At 49.3% G+C, this 19,497-nt stretch overlaps 6 protein-coding genes across 6 annotated transcripts; 5 read left to right on the forward strand and 1 right to left on the reverse strand.

Moving 5' to 3' along the window:
* The first annotated feature begins 220 nt into the window (after positions 1 to 220).
* Positions 221 to 1,998, forward strand: BKA67DRAFT_54526 (aminotransferase). The gene is made up of 4 exons (XM_046101317.1): positions 221 to 444; positions 537 to 1,297; positions 1,350 to 1,916; positions 1,992 to 1,998. The coding sequence occupies exons 1-3, from the start codon at positions 375 to 377 to the stop codon at positions 1,719 to 1,721; spliced, it is 1,203 nt and encodes a 400-aa protein (XP_045964649.1). The 5' UTR covers positions 221 to 374; the 3' UTR covers positions 1,722 to 1,916; positions 1,992 to 1,998.
* Positions 1,999 to 3,553: 1,555 nt separating this feature from the next.
* On the forward strand, positions 3,554 to 7,081 carry BKA67DRAFT_548294 (potassium transporter-domain-containing protein). The gene is made up of 5 exons (XM_046101507.1): positions 3,554 to 4,264; positions 4,427 to 4,474; positions 4,540 to 4,726; positions 4,778 to 5,715; positions 5,774 to 7,081. The coding sequence occupies exons 1-5, from the start codon at positions 4,008 to 4,010 to the stop codon at positions 6,798 to 6,800; spliced, it is 2,457 nt and encodes an 818-aa protein (XP_045964650.1). The 5' UTR covers positions 3,554 to 4,007; the 3' UTR covers positions 6,801 to 7,081.
* Positions 7,082 to 10,643: 3,562 nt separating this feature from the next.
* On the forward strand, positions 10,644 to 11,276 carry BKA67DRAFT_589931 (uncharacterized protein; the record flags this gene model as incomplete). Its single annotated transcript, XM_046104525.1, has 1 exon — positions 10,644 to 11,276. One exon carries the CDS (start codon positions 10,644 to 10,646, stop codon positions 11,274 to 11,276), a length of 633 nt encoding a protein of 210 aa, XP_045964651.1.
* Positions 11,277 to 11,891: 615 nt separating this feature from the next.
* BKA67DRAFT_653694 (uncharacterized protein) lies at positions 11,892 to 12,440 on the forward strand (the record flags this gene model as incomplete). Its single annotated transcript, XM_046106417.1, has 1 exon — positions 11,892 to 12,440. One exon carries the CDS (start codon positions 11,892 to 11,894, stop codon positions 12,438 to 12,440), a length of 549 nt encoding a protein of 182 aa, XP_045964652.1.
* Positions 12,441 to 15,929: 3,489 nt separating this feature from the next.
* Positions 15,930 to 18,362, forward strand: BKA67DRAFT_530614 (uncharacterized protein; the record flags this gene model as incomplete). Its single annotated transcript, XM_046099266.1, has 4 exons — positions 15,930 to 15,965; positions 16,058 to 16,198; positions 16,286 to 16,299; positions 16,352 to 18,362. The coding sequence occupies 4 exons, from the start codon at positions 15,930 to 15,932 to the stop codon at positions 18,360 to 18,362; spliced, it is 2,202 nt and encodes a 733-aa protein (XP_045964653.1).
* Positions 18,363 to 19,035: 673 nt separating this feature from the next.
* BKA67DRAFT_510299 (yos1-like protein) lies at positions 19,036 to 19,403 on the reverse strand (the record flags this gene model as incomplete). The annotated part of the gene is made up of 2 exons (XM_046097314.1): positions 19,036 to 19,091; positions 19,187 to 19,403. 2 exons carry the CDS (start codon positions 19,401 to 19,403, stop codon positions 19,036 to 19,038), a joined length of 273 nt encoding a protein of 90 aa, XP_045964654.1.
* Between the last annotated feature and the right edge of the window lie 94 nt (positions 19,404 to 19,497).

Below are 19,497 nucleotides of genomic sequence, written 5' to 3' on the forward strand. Positions count from 1 at the left end.
GGACGTGGGTGCATGCACATGCACAAGACTCCCCGCCATCAGCAGTATGGGTGTTTTTATGTACATGTACTCTGTACTCACAAGCAAAGAACAACCCCGCTACTCCGCAAATCGGCCGTTGACACGAAATTCCAAAATTGAAGTGGGATTCCAAGGATGACGGTCCTACCTCTTCCATTAACTGACTAACCAACCAGACCAAAAGAGTGACATACGATACGTGACGCCGAGTCTTCAAAGCTACAGATCCCAAGTGCTGAGTAGAGCTTTACTAGAATCCTTCATCAAGTCAATTGGGGTGCATCTCTTCAAATTCTTGGTCTGGATATCGCATTGTTTGCATACAGTCTCCCCTCAGCTGAATATCCGCAGTCATGGCGCCTTTCCCTCCCCCACCAGTGAACACCATCGACTGGTCCAATGTCGGGTTTCGTGTGCGTGAGGGTGAGTGAACCCGATGCGCGTTGACTCGAAAAATCCCACAAGAAGTGGAAAACACACAAGACAAGACATAAGAACCTGCTGATCATTCATAGTCAACGGCCATATCGAATCCCACTACTCCGTCAAGACCGGGAAATGGACTGCCCCTCAGTTCGTCACGGATCCTTTCATCCGCATCCATGGCATGGCTCCGGCCCTCAACTACGGACAGCAGGCCTATGAGGGTCTCAAGGCCTTCCGCACACCCTCCGGCGACATCCAGATCTTCCGCCCCGACCGCAATGCTCTGCGCATGCAGCACTCGGCCGAATACATCAGCTGCCCCCCGGTGCCCACTGAGCTCTTCATTGACTCTGTCAAAGCCGCCGTCGCCCTCAACGCCGAGTATGTTCCTCCTCACGAGACCGGCGCCGCCATGTACATCCGTCCTCAGATCTTTGGCTCCAGCGCTCAGCTAGGCCTCAGCCCGCCCGAGGAGTACATGTTCTGTGTCTACGTCCTGCCCACCGGTGTCTACCATGGCACCCACCCTGTCAACGGTCTGATCCTGGACGAGTTCGATCGCGCCGCTCCGAACGGCACCGGAAGCGCCAAGGTCGGCGGCAACTATGCGCCAGTGTTGCGCTGGAGTGATCGCGCCAGGAACGATGGTTTCGGTATTACGCTTCACCTGGACAGCGCCACACATTCTGAGGTCGATGAGTTCAGCACGAGTGGTTTCATTGGTGCTCTGACCGACGGTGAGAATGTTACACTTGTCGTGCCCGACTCCAAAAACGTCATTAAAAGTGTGACGGCCGACAGCATCACTTCAATTGGTGAGAGCTTCGGCTGGAAGGTGGAAAAACGATCAGTAAGTAATCCCTCAATGCGTTACCAACGACATTGACACTGACATGAGGCAGATCAAATACACTGAGCTTCCTCAGTTCTCAGAAGTCATGGCTGCCGGAACCGCTGCGGCTTTGGTGCCTATTCGGTCCATTTCCCGCCGTTTTGACCCTTCCCTACCCGAATCTATCAGTTCGGCGGTCAAGCAGCACCCGCGCTTATCCACGGAGGGTAAGTTGGAGAAGGTCACCTACATTCAAGATAGCCAAGAAGAAGCCGGTGATATCTGCTTGAAGCTGCTTGGCCAGCTTAAGGGCATCCAGCTCGGAAAGGTGGAAGATGAGTTCAACTGGTGTGCTCCTATCAGTGAGGCAGATGGCCAGAAGGCTGAGGGCGCCTCAAAATCAACCCAGGGAAACGGACAGACTGTGGACCAGATGGATTAATGGGTCACCATGCCAGAAACACCGCGTTCTAAGCCCTGGGACTGATGAAAACCTTCAACTCATTGTTGCGGCCAATCATAAGGCGAATAACCGGCCCGAAAAGGTCAGAACACAACCGTGTTTGGTTCCATCAGCGCTTCCCAATCACAGGCTCGAATCAATTTCAGAAGCCATTGGAAATTACACATGTTCACAGTATATACACCCTTAAAAAATATTGAAACCAAAAATAATTACTGAGAGCTCCTGAAGTGCTGAGATCGTGAGCAGCACCTCTCATCATCATCATCATCATCAGGTTTTTTGTATAACAGACCCGCCTTGAAGCTTCGTCCCTGGTGGCGCAACAATTACTCATTCGCATAAGACAGCGATATTGACGGGTGCCTTCACATGACCGAGTCTAGCTGGCCACTTGTAAAATTCTCGCAACATATTTCGAGCCGATTGCTCTTCGTGGTCACCATTTTTGCCGGATCTAGTATCGTCGGAAAGAGATGCCAGCGATTTGGCGCCCGATCATCAGATTCGGCGTGCCTCTCTCGGCCTCACCAAAATCGGTCAATGCACTAACACTCGTGCAGGGTTTGCGAAGCCAGTCGTGGCAGAATGGTTTACGAACAGAAATAACCGATGTCAAATTGCTTCGTGTTTGATGGACCATAGACCTCAACAAAGTCCTTGTCAAAGCAAATTAGTTCTTAGAGGGTAGTTTCATAAACGAGTTGGGAGCACGAGATGATTGTCAGTTCTCACAGCTGCCTAGCCGATCTGAGCTCCTGCAGAGTATAGTCAATCTCACAGAGCCAAGCAAGAAACAGCTATAGTAGTACAATAGGAAATGTGGGTCTAGGTCACTCGTAGTTCCTCATAAGCGTGTATAACGAGCAAATCTACAATTCGAGACCTTTCGGCCACTGGGTCGGTATGGTCAAGATTTGTGAGGAACGGGTCTCCTTGAGCGAATAACCAGTTGGCGATCCAGAAAGATAGCTGCGCGATTTTGGGAGGGAGGCCTCCTGAGGTCGTCCACAGCTAGCTCCCGAGCTATCCAAATCCAATCCTGGCTGTTTTATCACGTACATAGCAATGCAGTGTGTAGTGGTACAGGCAGGATGTGCAGCTTGCGATGCTCAAAATTGATGGGGAAAGAGGACAATTCGATGAATCTCAATTCCAGACCTTTTTGTTGCTTTTATGTCCTTCTCGATGTCTGTAGAAGCCATTGGACGGCTCTTAAAAGTCTTAACAAATGCTTAAGTTGTGCCTAGGAACTATTTGTGGGCCGCAGCTTTTAAGCTTTCCTAAATCGCGTATGCCGACCCAGGCAGTCAAACTAGATGCTGGTGACAAGGGTCTGGGTTATGAACTGATGGGACGAAAGGTCGAGGCAATCTCATAAATCACACCGCCAGACTAGTCTGAAGTGCTCAGTCAACGCAGCCTGCAATGTACTACAGCTGAATGGGATGTATATGGGAACAAACCCAGGTAGTCCAAAAGACGTCATGACGGGGAGAATTGATGCCCAGAAAAACAGGTACCAAAAGTGAGCTTGAGAGCATTATACAGTACAAACTGGCATTGGTCTTGTTGAGAAGGCGCTGAGGACTTTATTGACTGATCAGGCTGTCCTGACCAATCAGCTGTACACGTTGGTGCATACACAAAGGCTTCATACAAAGCTACCCTGGTTCAAACCTAAAGAGCTCCTCCTCGCTAGTTGTCGAGCTCGATTGAAAGGTGAGCAATGGCAGGGCTCTAGGTTAGCCCGAAGCTTGATAGGGTCTACGTCAGATTTGTTTTCCGCAGTTTCTTTTTCCTGGGCCTTGGCCCAGACTGTTCCCTGGTGGAGATGGGTAGACACCTTGATATTGCGACAGGGCACCCCATTGGACTCTGCGTCGTGAAGTGCATTGTAAACTCTGGGACTGCCGTTCTTGGTACATTATTTTGCGGCTAGATGCATGCGGCGGCCAAGTTATGTACGCAGAAGCAGCCCTGTCAAAGGTCGATCCCACATGCTTCAGGCTTGCAATACCTTCTTGCATGATGGCGTTCAGTAGGATGGGGGTGTCAACGGCAATCTCCATGTCTTTTCGAAGCGGTCATCTAGGGAGGCCTCGCATGTCTTAAGGGTTCCCGAGTGCACTCACATGCTTTCCGTCCCTGCGTGCTCATCTTTTCTTTTACGTACAACCGCGCCGCAGTTGGTGAAGCGAGACGAATTTACGCGAAACTCATCTGCCGTTGTTGCATTTCCGTCAATCCTTACACAGAGCCGCAATGGTGGCTCAACCAACAACGATCCGCATTGCGGACGATGTTAACGAGCCAGTCAAACCCGAAACATCTGCCAGGGCTGGCGGCATTTACGATGTGCGAAGCCTCCCAAGGGTGGGCACAGCCCCCGGTAGACGTAGCTCGTCTCGTCACTCAACCGATAGACGCAGTGAACACGCCGGGGATGTAGAGGATGGCGAATGGCAGCCAGATACTGTTGGTCGTGAGAAGCAAATCTTCAAGGGAACAACCTTACTTTGGTAGGTCGACTCTTCCCTTTTTTTTCTGTTTCGTTTCTTTTTCTTATTTTGCTCTTGTTTTTTCCCCTTTTTTTTTCTCTTTTTTTTTCCCTTTGTTTTCCCCCTCTCCTTCTTTGTACATAGGCCGTCATATCACAGAACTTGTTACTGATATATCTTAAGGTTGGCTTACCAGTCCACCGGTGTCATCTATGGCGACATTGGAACCAGGTACGTGCTTCCGAATCCATACTCACACATTGCAATGCAATAAAACTGACGCGCTGAACACTCAGTCCCCTCTACGTCTATTCGTCCACATTCCTCGATGTTCCGACGTATAATGATGTGCTCCAAGTACTGTCACTGATCATATGGTCATTGACGATTATGGTCACTCTGAAATATGTAGTTATCGTACTACATGCGGACAATGATGGTGAGGGAGGGACGTTCAGTTGTTACTCGTTGCTGACTAGATATGTATGTGCATTCATGGTCTTTAGAATTTTGGCCCATTGCTAATAATGTTAGGCCAACATCACTCAACGCGATCCTCGAGAAGCACTACTTGTAAGAATGGAGCGAGTCAAGACACAAGACCTTCATCATTCGAGTAAAAAGATCCGATCGGGAATGGAAAAGAGCAAGTTTGTCCGAAACTTACTGAAAGTCATTGGTGTCCTGGCTGTTTCTATGGTCATGGCCGACGGAGTCCTCACTCCAGCTCAGTCTGTTCTAGGCGCGGTGCAAGGCCTTAATGTCGTCAGCCCGGATATCTCCCAGTCGACTGTTGTCGGTACAACTTGCGGTATCCTCGTCCTTCTATTCCTCCTTCAGCCTCTTGGGACTTCCAAACTGGCTAATTGCTTTGCCCCTATTGTTATCTTGTGGCTTGGTTTCAATGCCGGTTTTGGTATCTACAACCTCATCATGTTTGATCATTCCGTCTTGAAGGCATTCTCACCATATTTCGCAATTGAATTCTTTAGAGAGAAAGGAACTGAAGGATGGAGAATGCTAGGCGGTGTTCTGCTTGCGTTTACTGGTGTCGAAGCACTTTTCGCAGACCTAGGAGCTTTCTCTCTTCGCGCTATCCAGCTCAGTTGGTTGTGCTACTGCTATCCGGCTCTTCTTCTTGCGTATATTGGACAAGCCGCATACCTCAGTGTTCATCCAGAGGCCTATTCCAATCCATTCTACAACTCGGTACCACCAGGCATGCTTTACCCTAGCCTCGTCCTCGCCATACTTGCAGCGATTGTGGCATCGCAAGCAATCATTACGGCGACTTTCCAGCTCACATCTCAAATCATGAAGCTGTCTTATTGTCCGCAAGTCAAGATAGTCCACACTTCGAAAACATTTCATGGCCAGCTTTACGTCCCCTTTCTGAACTGGATTCTGATGGCCTTGACAATTCTTGTCACTGGTGTCTATTCCAATACCACGCGGTTAGGTAATGCATACGGGTACGTCTATTCAAGAAGACTGTAAATTCATCTCAAATCCAGCTAATCTCATATTTAGTGTGTGTGTCATGTTTGTGACTTTCTTTGACACCTGCATGGTCACACTTGTTGCTCTTATCGTGTGGAAGTATTCTGGATACGTGGTTTTTCTGCCCTGGCTCTTCTTCGCGACTTTCGACGGCCTTTACATTTCCTCTGCTCTAGTCAAGGTGCCAGACGGCGCTTGGTTCACTCTTCTTATCGCCAGCATCCTAGCCGGCATGTTTCTACTATGGCGGTTTGGAAAGGAGAGCCAGTGGCATGCCGAGGCCGAAGATAGGTTCAGACCTTCAACACTGGTAACTAAAGACGAGAATGGCATTCTGTCTTTGACTGATCGCTGGGGCGGCGGGGTTCTCAGCAGAATCAAGGGCATGGGGATCTACTTCGATAAGACGGGTGTTTTAACACCTACCGTTTTCACCCAGTTTGTTTCCAAGTTTGGTGCACTCCCGGATGCAATCATCTTCTTTCATCTTCACCCAGTCGAAGCACCCACTGTGCCTGATAATGAGCGCTACTCTGTGTCTCGACTTGGATCAATCCCCGGGTGTTACAGACTTGTAGTAAGTCACGGATACATGGACGAAGTGATCTCGCCAGATTTGGCTCTCCTGGTCTATGAACAAGTTCGCAAGTTCATTATGCGCCAAGCTGCTGGTGAAGTTCTTCCTGAAGAGACCGAGATTCAAGAAGACTCTGCTACCTCTACTAGCATCGAACAAGTCGACAGTCATGCTATCAAATCGGCCTCTAATAGCAAAGGCGACACGGGCGAAAAAGAGAAAGGGAGACGCCACGAACCCGCCGAGCTCCGAGACGATGTTGTCAAAGAGGAGCTCGCGCATCTCGACCGTGCTTTTGCTAGTAAGGTCATGTATGTGATTGGCAAGGAGCAGATGCGCATCAAGACGTCGACCCGCATCTTTAGACGAATACTTCTCGCAACTTTCTTATGGATAAGAGAAAATACTAGGGCCAAGATTGCGAATCTCCGCTTGTCGATGGATCGCGTTGTTGAGGTTGGCTTCGTGAAGGAGATATGATTTTGAGGCAAATAGGGGCGACGCTCAATCAATGTCATAACTTTTCTGCTCCGCTTAACCCACTTCCTTGGCCAACGTCACGACAACCACTGGCGTCTCGAGATGTTATTTAACTAAGAAACCATCTTCGGTTGAAGTGAGTTGAGAGGTCGTGTATTGCCCTGAAATCACCACAGTAATGACTGTTTGGGGCTTGCTGCACGGACCGCCAATTGACAAACCCGCGGGTGTACTTTGGGGTTGTCAAGGATAAAGTAGCTCGCACTTAGAGTATAGACAGCATCATCTATAACGTATGATCGATATCCGTACGCACCTCGTTGCGAGCCACATGGCACCCAAGAAATTAGTATGACGTGCAGAGAGATTGATGCAAAATGCCACCATAATAACACTCATCACGGACGATGAGAAACGCATTGTAGCAGGGCCATTCATACGCAGAGGCTCGGCTTCAAGCTGCGAGCCTGTAAAGCACATAAGCTTCAAATATACTTCTCTCTTTGATCGATTATGCCACTGCAGGACCGTGCTGGGGTCAATCTTGACCAAAATGCGTACCGATCAGACTATCTGCTATAAAACTCCAGACCTTAATCCATCCGGTGGAGGTAGGCCTGAATATTGTGGTGAGCCATCAGGTGACGGACACGCCCGAATATTTGTTGATCCATCTTTTGAACCTGAGAAGAATCTTATAATTACCGAACAGAAAATTTGGCCACTTCATATGAATTCCTGGGTACCCAATCTGCCATCGGACGGCGCAAATTGGAAATCCTGCCACCCCACAAGTCAGGCATGTGTGGTGAATTACCCAATGTGTGGGATCCCATTGATTTACATTTTCTTACGACACCAGGTAGGCACTCGGTTATTCTTCATTTTATCTAGCGATTGTCCTGGGTACTAGCAACATCAACATTGGTTCCTTGAATCGCGGTATTGATTTCGTTTTACAAGCAAGATCATATGATGATACTGTCAACGCTGCAACTTAGAAATGGTGCGACCTAACTTATTCGGATGGAGCTCAGAAGGATCTCAAAATAATGACAATTGGTTCCAAATTGCTCAAAGCTTTTTTATCGACTATAATTATGCGACTGAGACATATCCTGGTGATGCAAATCAACGATGTGGTGGTGGAGCACCTGGTCGGAAGCACCGGTATGATCAACGCGCCGCAGAGACCTATTTCGAAATCATATTCGCCATGCGACCGAATGACACTGCCATTCTCGTCCTAACTAATGGAGCCCCCACAAGCAAAGAGAGACCAGATACTCTATTATTAATAATGATAAAGAGTGTACTCAAGTACAGTGTCGCCCACTAAGCTTGGTCACTTAGTAGTCATTCTGCCCTCTTCTGTCGGGGACCAGTCGACGAGTGCAATCCCTAATACCAGATACCGCTTTTCTACAGATAGTTCTGTTGGAAATTACTCGACAAAAGCAAGAAACAGCTCTACAGAGCAGTTAACTTCCATAGGCTTCGATGGCAACACGGCGAATTCCTGTCTAGATGTTTTTGCAACGGTTAAGCGCACTACTGTATGAGTTCTGCCTTCAGCGGACCAGCACACTCGCCTTCATGTTCCACTTTCTAGTTCTCCCTCTTCGCTTGTGGGTTTACCCAGCAATGATAGTGGCACTGGAAATATTCCACAGCATTCAACCCGAGACTATCCTAGTGATTCGCCGATCCGTACTCGTAACGTCCATTGAAAATACAAGGGCAATTAGTAAAAGCACATACACAACGCTCAACATCTATAATACATCAATGGATTCGTTGGCTTCATCGTCAAATCACGACATCAGCAGCACATCTTTAATTGAGCCTCCTCAGCTGCTCCCGCTTCACCTGCATACCGGACCCTGTCAATTTGAAAGTCATGCCTCTGGATAGTGCATATAACTCTATGACTGGACAATACAATGCCAGGCCGCGGCGACGTGACAGTCCTGGCAAATGCATCAGTCACGGTTACATGAACAACCATTGCTCTTGTGTCAACGCAACAGTCTTTACTTTGAGAACAGGTGAGTAACTAGCTGCTGGTTAGCACGTGGGCGCGAGTGTTGGCAACGCTTGGATACCATTTCGGGTGATATCCGAAGGGACTATCTCTCCGCCTTTCTTCATCGACACCAATGGACAAGCGCGCTTTTGTCAAGCCAGTGACGGCTAGATATGGTAAGTAATATTTTTGAACATTTTATGCCCTTTCTAGGAAGTCTGTGACGCGTGTATTACCTTCCTGAAACAATCAAGCCTTTGTTCACCATTTCGATACTCCCGTGGACCTCATAATTCTGCTTGGAAGTAATATTTACTGACTCCGGATGATGTAGTGCTACGTTCTACACGACTGAAACGGTACCGGTTTAATGCACGTATGTGTTACTTGCTGTCCATATGGGTATGTTTAATCCAACATTTCTTCGTGGATCTTGAATAAGGCGAGTCAGCCACTCAATGTCAAGATAGTGTTATTCTCACGGAGGCGCCAGTTGCTCAATCAACATCCAGCAACTTTGGGCACACAAGCGGCGGCACTGGGGACTTTGCAATACGCCAAAATCTCCCGATCAACATTCCTCAAAGGATTTAACCACACCAGCGAGTCTGGCACAATTACCGGTCTCACAGAGATACTCGGAAAAGCCTGCATTCATTCATTCATGGAGCACGACTCTGTTCTCTATGCTAATCGAATCCTTCCTGAGGGTTGTGACTGGACAACGTGAAATACTTTCTTTTACAAGGGGCCGTTGGTTCAACAAGGTATGTGATTGAAAGCACGCTGGCAGCCTTTAAAATGCTCTCTGCAATAAGCCGCTTATTTAGAGGATTGTAACGGCGCAAACTAAACTTAGAAATAATACCCGCCAAGTCTATACTAGTTTAGCTTATCGAACAATGGGGTTTCTCTCAAAATATTCGTTCAAACCCGACCTGTATTCCGTATAGCAGTATTAAACCCTTGCAGATATTCGTCAGAACATATGACGTCGTGGATTCAGCGCGTCTAGTTCACGCTAGAGATCGTCAGTGCCACCAAGGGATCAGTGCTGATATGGTGTATGGGGGGCAAACAGGCTAATGACGCAGTCCCTGGTCGTTTCTCTATGTGTACTAAAACAAAAACAAAGACCTCGCGACGTGTGGAGGTAAACATTGAATACTCGGTATTGATCCTGTTCCCAAGACAAAAAGCCTTCGACGACGTAATATCGGACATCCGAGCTCTGCTTCGTAGAGATTTTACGTATGAGGCCAAAACTGGCAAGCATGAATTTAAACGCAACTTCGAGTGGGTGGTCAGGTTCTAGTGTAAGAGGCGCCGCTACTGGAAGCGATAGCGCTTCGTACTATTTCCATCCTGATGCTAATCATGGGTAGCGGCGCAAGCCTCTGGGTGATGCAAGCAGTCGAGCAAACCAGGCTCCTGCTGCTGCTCAACCGGACGGCAAGACTGGACAGAATGTTGAGCCCGCTCTAGATAATGCTGTTCTAAACCTCGAAGCGAACCTGAAACTTGACGGCCTCGCAATCTATACAAAGATCAAGGTTCTGGACTTGCTCACGGAGAAATACGAAGAGGAGTTACAGAAGCCTGTAGAATCAAATCCAAGTATCACAGCTTCCATTGTCAGAAACTTGGGCGCAACAGGCAGAAAGCGCAAGGCAGACTTGACGTTTGAGCAAGAACTTGAGCTTTACAAAGCAGATCTCGACGATGTTCTCGATCCTTTCTATTGTTTCGAGGACGAGCCTGCTGCGTCACCTGCTGCCATCAAAAATAGGATGCAGAGGAGTCTTGACTCCGGGATCATGACTAAAGCAGACTTTGCCCGTGCACTTCATCTCAGTCCCAAGAATGTCAGCGATTTCATGACAAAGCCTGGGACTGGAAGTTCTGTTTGCCACAGTGCGCATGCGTGGTTCAAGCAGCGAGATGTCCTCAAGATCAAGACGCCCAACGTCAAGAAGCGTCAGCAACAGGATGACCAGAAGGCTGCCGAAGCCGCGGCCCTATCTGTCACTACGCCAGCCGCGAAGAAAGCAAAAACGAGCTCCAGCAGTACGTTGCCAGATCTCAGGCAAATCTACCTATACGGCGAGGAAACCGACGAAGTGCCGGTTTACGACACGTGCGATGAAATCCGAAGGAAGATCAATTTGCATTTGAAGATTCCCGGTTTGACTCAAGCACAATTCTGTCGTGATCTTTACGCCCAGCTCCAGGCACCAAAGTGCAAGCAGATTGCATCGAAGCAGCTCGCCGACTTCAGGAGCCAGCATGGACCGCGGACTGGTGCCAAGAGCACGGTCTTCTACGCTGCCTATGTTTACTTTGAGAAGCTGAGAATCACGCAGGGCAAGCAGAAGTCCAAGCACAGAGAGACAATGGAGGGATTGCACCCCCTTGGATTCGATCGTGACACGGATCATAGAACCACGTAAGAACCTTCCTCTCCCTGGTATAGATCTAACAAGCTAAAATCAGCAGTTTTATCGTTTCAGCTGGGTCGAACCTGCAGTTTGACAAGTACGGCATGCTGCGTTAGGGGCCGCTATCACTGTATTGATACCCATATTGGAGTATGGGCTGTATAGACAGAGTGGTTTTAGAGACGGTACAGAGACGCTGGAGCAATGCGTTAGATCTAGGTCTTGTATCAGCAGAAGTGTACTTCACTAATTAGTTATAACTTTCAGCTATTTTCTTTTCTTTTTCGATGCTGTCTGTTATAGTAGCTGAACGCCGCGCATACGTCAATATGTACCCTTGAAATCATGGCGAATATATGCCTAAAAGTGGATCTCATGATCACAGCAACGAGTCTTAAAACAGTTCATTGAGGCCTGGAATCACATGCCAAGTCAGGCTGTAAGCTGGGCGTACATAGCATCGCCTCCGTTAATTCTTGGCGGCAATATTGAATAGCTCTTACGAGCCGAGAATAAGCCTTTTGTCACTTCCCAAAGATTTACTGTTCTTTGATCAGCATCACCACTAATTACACTATCTGACTACTGCCTACCGTGTCTGCTCTGAGACGTTTGTAAGGAAAGATAATGACGTTGGACTCTGAAACCCTTCCCATGAAGTCATCAATGCTGGATGCTAGCGATCATCCGCGATCCCCACAGCTCGGCCATCTTGGCGGCGACCAACTGCCTGGGTATGAAGAGAAGCCCGACGACGTCGAAGACCAAAAGATCGGGCCGATCGACTTGGTGTTCTCAAATCACCACGTCGTTGCGGTGTCTGCCAGCGACCACGGCTTGCAGCCCCTCTACGAGCTCAACCGTGGCATGGCCACGTTATCCAACTCTACGACCACTGTGACCTTTTCGCGGTTGGACCATGCCGTCCGGGAGACCGCCGCGGGCGACCCTCGGGTGAGAGAACGCAAGCGACGTCTTTACGACATGGAGCATACGAAGGGATCCTTGTTTGCAAAATATGCCTTGAAACAGACGCACTTACGGGGCCACGACGCTTCCATGTTCAAAGATGTTCCGCCATTTTGGTGCAAAAATGTGTCCCGGACGACTGTGGGCGATGTTGGCCTGAGAATTGACACCAAAATTTTCAGCAGAAAAGTAGACTTCAAAGCTTAGAAGGTCAGGAGAGAGTGTGGTATGGGAGTTTACGGGGACCCTATCTATCTCGAGGATAAAAAAGGGGATGAAAGCCCTGTCATTTTTTGGCTTGAGCCGAGTAAAGGGACAAATGCATATGTGTGGAAGAATAGTGCAGGTGTTGAGACTGCCATCGACAAGGTTGTGGATGGCAAGCTCAAGTTGGAAGTGCTGCGAGAGGTCAGAAGAGAAGAGCTAGACGTGTTGGTCGCCATATAGTACCTGAAGATTTGGCACGATTCTGCAATTCAGCAAGAAAAGGAGAAAGCGGCCAGTACGACATTGTTGACTAACGGTAAGTGATCGCTCTGTGATCTATGTCTAAGATTTGAGAGTGTTAACTATATTTTGTAGTACATCGCAAATTAAACCTTGCCGGGGGCCACGATGTTTAACTGTCGCCGGTTCAATCGAAATACGATGATGCTTTATCACAGGCCGGCACCATTGCGTTATGCTAGCAAAGTGCTGAGAACTTGGTGTTCAGAATTGGTGAATCCATAAGCTGCCGAATAAGTACGTAGCCGAGAGTTATTCCTAGTTGCGGCCATTTAATGCTTTCTTTCTATAGAATTATTGACAGTTGTCATTTCTGCATGAACCTCCCGCGGGCTCGTGATATAAGACATGGGAGATGTGTAAGTACATCAAGCGAAGCTGACAGCGATGGGAGTTGCGTAGCAACGATCAGCATAGGAATCGCCGCGTCATGTAGCATCGCCTACCCGAGAGACATGACCTGACATCGCTACTGCAGCCTGTAATCATTGGTCGACAGATATTTGTTTAATACGCCGGCTTACTGGGGGTTTTCATGAACGGTTTGTCACCCCTCACTTTAATGCCGTCATCTTGACCCAGCCCTCTATGGTTCAACTGATTGCAGCCGTTTTTGCAGGACAAGCTGAGCAGCAGCAATGAGATTCTAAAGGGCGGTTTTTTCCGACTCCGCTTGCGCCTCAACAACGATCGCACTAGGTTAGGTAATGGTGAGTTGAGTGGCTTGATACGAATAGTCTCCATGTGGCTGCTAAGCAATGATCGAACATGGTATGGCGTCTCTGCTTGTATGTCTGACTCGATGCGGATGAGCGGGCTATGGGTTGATGGAGGGTATCAAGCAAAGGTGCCAAGTGCGCCTCCCACCACGAGGAATTTGACTTGTGTATGGGTTCGGTAGATCATTCGAGCCATAGCAATAGTGAGTTAGTAATGAATGACATTACTAACCCACTGGTCAAAAGGTCATTCATCAGCCGAGACGCCTCCAATTGATCATGTCGCTTTGTAAACAAGGCCATACAAACCATCCGCTTGAAATTGCATTCTATCGCATGACCACCCTTGTGAGAACGGCTTAGTTGAGTTGGCGCCAAACCCCACAAACCATTTGGGGCTCGACGAACTGTCGGGGACAGGGTCTGGCGCCTATCTCACTGCTCAGGTGAGAAGTCGGAAGCGAGCGAGTAAACTGGTTCCCAGTGTAACTTGCAGCAGGCGTGGTCCGTTTATGTTCCACCAGCCACGTTGCGATGACGCCAGTCATGCTCTAGTCGAGTTCTGGTGTAACACGGCAATAAGCTGTCAGAAGGAAATGATTGACTCTAATCATTTACGTGCACTGATGGCAGTGTCGTAGTACAGCTGTGATGCAAGGACTGAAACGACAGAAGAATAAGGTTGGAATTTGACAATGCATCGGTCCCGGGGGTCTGGGTACACATCCCACATCCGCTGTTCACCTGCTGTAACCAGTCTAGAAGCGCCCAGAATGCACCCTTTCTGTAGGTCAGGAACCTGGGGACTTTTTGGACTGGAATTGATTTATTGGGATTTTGTGGTGGGTCCGAATTGCTTTGTGAGGCACCTGACTGTCGCAACAAGTCATCTTTCTTGCCTCGACACATCTTGACTGCTTTTGTTCCATGTCTTAGGTTTTGCAACCCCCCCTCAAACGGTTTTGTGTTGATCCCCGCCAGGAAGGATTCAGACCCTCGCCGGAAAAGTCGAGCTTACTACCCAGTACCTCCCGTACAAAGACAGTACGAGCTGGGTTCAGTCGAGACAGAGCTCGTCAGTGTTTCTCCACGAGTCATAGACTCCAAACCACGTCAAAAAACTACGATGAAATAATATCGAATCTTGGGAGCAGCGAATGGAACTTGTGGATGACACTCCAGGGCACCAGAAAGGGCAAGGCAAGGTTGTCAGCTCTCCCCAGTAAGCGAGCTGTTGATTCGCCTGTGCACATTTTTCGTGGAAGAAGCACTCTTATGGCTCAAGTTTTGGTTTGAATTCCTTCGAATTCAGCCAAAATGTAAGACTGCAGGTTCGAAGTTCCCAGTAGTCATTGGCTACGTCTGAAAAAGATCGATGGTACGGATATCCCGAGAGACCTGTTGGCTATAGCCCGTATCAATCCGACGGAGAAGCTGTTAATCAGTCAATGGCGGCTGCTGGCACTAGACTAGGTTGGATATGTACGTTTTTGTTTTTTGTTTTGTTTGGGAGGGGAACGGTAGGGTCGGGTACTTTAATTCAGGTAAGTAGTTCGTACTTGTAGGTGTTGTGGAGGCTGGATCGAACCGAACTGGGTATTACCCCATCTTGATTTAGTGTGCCCCGACCGCTCCCTGTCCCAGTCGCAGTCGCAGTCCTCAACCCGGTCACACTTCAGTCGCCCGAAGGAAGGAAACGAGATCCCGAATTCCACCACGAATATGTAGCCACTTGCTGTATGTAACTACTGTGTGTAATAACTGACGAGCGTTCAACCCGCGCGTGAAAGCAGAGAAACGGTCCGCATCCCACAGGCATCGCTCTTGCAATTAATCCGTGGACTAGTTAGCATGTTCTGACCAGGCACGACTCAAGTGATTTCTCAGCCGTCCACGACCTTTGACTTGCTTGTGCCGAGCTGCTGCATCTGCGTCTGCGTCTGCGTCTGCGTCTGCATCTGCATCTGTAATTTCTGTCTTTTTCTCTCTGTTCCCAGCAGACTGGACCTCTTCCCCAGAATCCCTCACCCAATCTACTGTACTGTATGAACGCACGAGATAGGCTCCCCCCCTCCCCAGTATTAAGTAGTTCAATTTCTTGCTCCACTCCCACTTTGTCGCCGCCGCCTTTGCGCCTTTAGACCAATTGACCGGGCTCCGGAGCGTTCCTACATTGATGAGGGACTTCGTTCTAAACAGCGCCGTGACATTGCATTGCACCTCTTTCTTAACACCAAGTCCGAAGAGATCGCACTCGACAATATTCGAGGCGGCTAATGCATCATTCGCAACCCATCAAGTTCCCTTTGCAAAGTCAACAGACTCCAAGTCAAACCTTGCATGACGAGCACGACCAATTCCGCTCATAGTCGCTTTACGGGTGCAGCGTCTCGTCGGCTGCGGGCATCTTAAGTGGTTTAACTCCTCTATCTCCGCCACTTGAAAGGGACGCGGCTGAGTTGCATTGATCATGAGCTTTTTGAATAAGTGGAAGCCAGGAGTGGCCGTAAGTATTTCCCCTCTGACCTGCACCCGATTTCCTGGGCCGTGAGACAATAGGGAAGCAATTCGCAACATGGTCGGCTGACAATACCATAGGGCTCTTTGGCCAACGGAAGCAAAGATGTGCAAAAGAAGAAAGAGGAGCCAGCGCCGGAACCGACACCTTTGGAGAAGATGCTCGAATATGCAGGTCCGCTGAGGACAGACGGAAGTGACAAGTATTTTGGGCTGGAAAACGTGAGTCGAGTCGAGTCTTTCCATCTACTGGGCCTCGATTGCGCTGCTTCTCTTCTTCAGGCCTTTTTGCTAACTTGCGATATATAGTTTGGAAATACGTGGTACGCCTCCCGGCCATGGGAAGATGACAACTACCTGCTGACGAGTGTACAGTTATTGCAACTCGATAGTCCAAGCCCTCTATTATACCACGCCCTTCCGAGAACACGTCCTGTCATACCCCCCGCTCACACCTTCCGACACACCCGGCGACGGATACAAGCCAAAGGTCAATATCGTAGTGCGGACGCTTGCTGAGAATGTCGGCGCGACGGGACCAAACGGCCAAAAGCCTCTGACGACGGCAGAAGCTTTGGCAAAGAGGAAACAAATCAATTCGGGACAGGCCCCTCCACCGCAAGGCGTCAGGCCAGAGGACAAGCCAGACACTCCGGAATACAAGAAGAAACAGGCAATGCTCAAGGGCCCGATATTAGAGTTATCCCAAGACAACCCAGGTGCTTACGGCATGGATGAATGCTCTTTTACGGGCTTGCGCGACATTTTCATGACTTTGGTTGAAACCAACAGCAGGACGGGCGTCCTCAGCCCTCAGCGCTTTCTCGAGATTTTCAAACGCGACAACGAGATGTTCCGCAACTCGATGCATCAGGATGCCCATGAGTTTTATGGATTGGTCATCAACGACGTCATTGCCAACGTCGAGGCCAATGCGCGCAAGATGTACGAGCTGGAGGCGATGCGCGCACAAGATGGTTTAGTGAAGTCGGTTGAGTCGGCATTGGGAGCGTCTGTCGCGCGCGCATCGAACGGTGTCAACTCGCCAGGTACCGGTTGGGTTCACGACATATTCGAGGGCGTACTAACATCCGAGACAAAATGCCTGACATGTGAGACGACATCACAACGAGATGAGACTTTCCTGGATCTGTCAATCGATTTGGAGGAGCATTCCTCGGTAACGTCATGCTTGCAGAAGTTTTCGGCAGAAGAAATGCTTTGCGAGAGAAACAAGTTTCACTGCGACCATTGCGGCGGCTTGCAAGAGGCAGAGAAGCGGATGAAGATCAAGAGGTTACCGAAAGTGTTAGCGCTGCACTTGAAACGCTTCAAATACACCGAGGATTACAGTCGCCTGCAGAAGTTGTTCCATCGCATCGTGTATCCGTACCACCTGCGCATGTTCAACACAACCGACGATGCAGAGGACCCCGACAGACTGTACGAACTGTACGCGGTAATCATCCACATTGGTGGTAACGCCTACCATGGCCATTATGTATCCGTCATCAAGACAGAAGACAGGGGCTGGTTGTTATTTGATGATGAGATGGTTGAGCCCGTCGACAAACATTACGTGCGGAACTTCTTTGGCGACAAACCTGGCATGGCGTGCGCATACGTTCTTTTTTACCGGGAAACCACGTTCGAAAAGGTGCGGGCCGAGCAAGAGGCTGAAGGTCTAGAAGAGGTCCGGATAGCTAGCGAAAAGGCCAATATCGCCTCGGAGGAGAACGGCAAGCCGAACGGTCACATCCAAGCAAGCCTGTCAAAGCTAAACACCCAGCCCATCTCACCAACGGAGGAGCATGCTCTCGCAAACCTGGACCATGCAGCGACTGCTCCTGAGGTGCCCACGAGCCCACAACAGGAAGTGCCAATAACCCATTACGACACGGCTGTCCCCCGTGCCTCTGCCGGCTTTCCCCGACCTGATACCAAGGTGGATAAAAAAGCTGAGAAGAAGGAAGCCAAGGCCGCCGAAAAGGCACGCAAGGCAGCAGAAAAAGAAGAAATTAAAACCAAGGAGAAACAACGTAAAGAGAAAGAGACGCAGCTCAGAGAGGCTCGCAAGAACGAAGCTGACGAGTTGAAGAAAGCGTTGGAGGAAAGCAAGAAGATGACCGACTCGGAACCCGCTGCAGCTGGTAGTTTGAGCAGATCCCATAGGGGCAGCAAGTCCATGTCAAGAAGGAGCTTTGCCTTCCTGGGTAAGGACAAGGCCAGGCGTGACAGCGTGGATGTGCCAGTACCCAGCACTCCTACTCAAGCGACAAACGGCGAGTTTGGCAACGGGTCAAACGGACAGCCGAGCACACCATCCAAGGTCAAGGAACGGTTCAGCTTTAGCCTTGGGCGAAAGAAGAGCACAATCTTGTCATGAAACTTGTCCGCATGTTCGGATCTAGACTCGGAGTAGATATTCCTCCCCTGCCTTGACATGGCTTGCTCTCGATAACACCAAGATATTTCATTCCGAAGCTTTGGCTTTACCCTATATACCCAAAGAATCACCGCAGAGCAGCTTTCGACTTGGATAGCATCGAAGGATAATCGGAAGATCAGTATATATGACATTGATATGCCTGGATGAAATTTGTGAGGATTCACTTGTAACATAGTGCCTATGCGCCTCGTCGCAGCATCAAGTTCAGATTATCTGGACTAACGTCGAAAAAAATGGAACTGGAAGGTACTGGGCTGTAACAAAAGTTTTTGGTCTTCGCACAAACTGTGACTGTGCGACTGGCTGTTTGCTTGCTGCAATTATCATGGCATGAACCCCAGAAGTACTTGCTGTTGGGCGAATCCCCTCCTACACACAACCAATATGGCGGCCATGTTTGCAATAACTCCCAGCGGCATTTGAGGCAGCTCAACCTCGTCCAGGTTAAAACCGCACCTGGAAATTCCTTTAACGCCTAGCTAGTGTAAATGCATTGTTTCTCAATCGTTGTGTATGTCCCGTCAAGCCCACGCTTCCAGCTGCTTACGCAAGTTGGTAGGGTCGTCAACGTCGTTGTCGTCGTCTTCATCTTCATCGTCGCCGCGTATCTTCAACCCAACACGAGCTCGTAGATTATTATCAACGTATTTACAAGTATGAGCGGAACTGCGGGTTTGAGAGATCCATGTTAGCACAGACGAACCGTTTCATTTTGTGTTTACGCGCTCGGTCGCAGATATGGGAATTGTATGGGAACGCACTCCTCGTGACCATGCGCACGCTGGCGATCATGTTCATGAGCTTGTACTTGAAGCTCTGGTCGCCGCCCGGTCCGGCGCCGAATGCCGGGTCGTGCGTCGTGGACGACATGCCGATGCGTGCGAGGAAGCGGTCTTCCGACAGGATGGCGATGGCGTTCAGCATCAGGACGCTGACCTGGAGGATGGAGCCCAGGCCGAACGAGGGGATCAAGGCCATCTTAGGTTTTGGGTGCTACTGGACGAGCCTCTCGTCTCTCGGGCTTGGGGGCGCGGCGACGTGAAGAGTCGAGGAAGTTGCTGATCGTAGACCG

The sequence above is a fragment of the Truncatella angustata genome, assembly GCF_020726525.1.
Source record: "Truncatella angustata strain MPI-SDFR-AT-0073 chromosome Unknown BKA67scaffold_1, whole genome shotgun sequence".
NCBI classification, from domain to species: Eukaryota; Fungi; Ascomycota; class Sordariomycetes; order Amphisphaeriales; family Sporocadaceae; genus Truncatella; species Truncatella angustata.

What these genes read in the sequence shown, in the direction of transcription:
- BKA67DRAFT_54526 (XM_046101317.1), top strand. Translation starts at nt 375, where the DNA reads ATGGCGCCTTTCCCTCCCCCACCAGTGAACACCATCGACTGGTCCAAT. An exon ending in CGGGTTTCGTGTGCGTGAGG is followed by an intron (nt 445 to 536) that starts GTGAGTGAACCC and finishes GATCATTCATAG; the next exon opens with TCAACGGCCATATCGAATCC. An exon ending in GGAAGGTGGAAAAACGATCA is followed by an intron (nt 1,298 to 1,349) that starts GTAAGTAATCCC and finishes GACATGAGGCAG; the next exon opens with ATCAAATACACTGAGCTTCC.
- BKA67DRAFT_548294 (XM_046101507.1), top strand. Translation starts at nt 4,008, where the DNA reads ATGGTGGCTCAACCAACAACGATCCGCATTGCGGACGATGTTAACGAG. An exon ending in TATGGCGACATTGGAACCAG is followed by an intron (nt 4,475 to 4,539) that starts GTACGTGCTTCC and finishes CTGAACACTCAG; the next exon opens with TCCCCTCTACGTCTATTCGT. An exon ending in CGGTTAGGTAATGCATACGG is followed by an intron (nt 5,716 to 5,773) that starts GTACGTCTATTC and finishes TCTCATATTTAG; the next exon opens with TGTGTGTGTCATGTTTGTGA.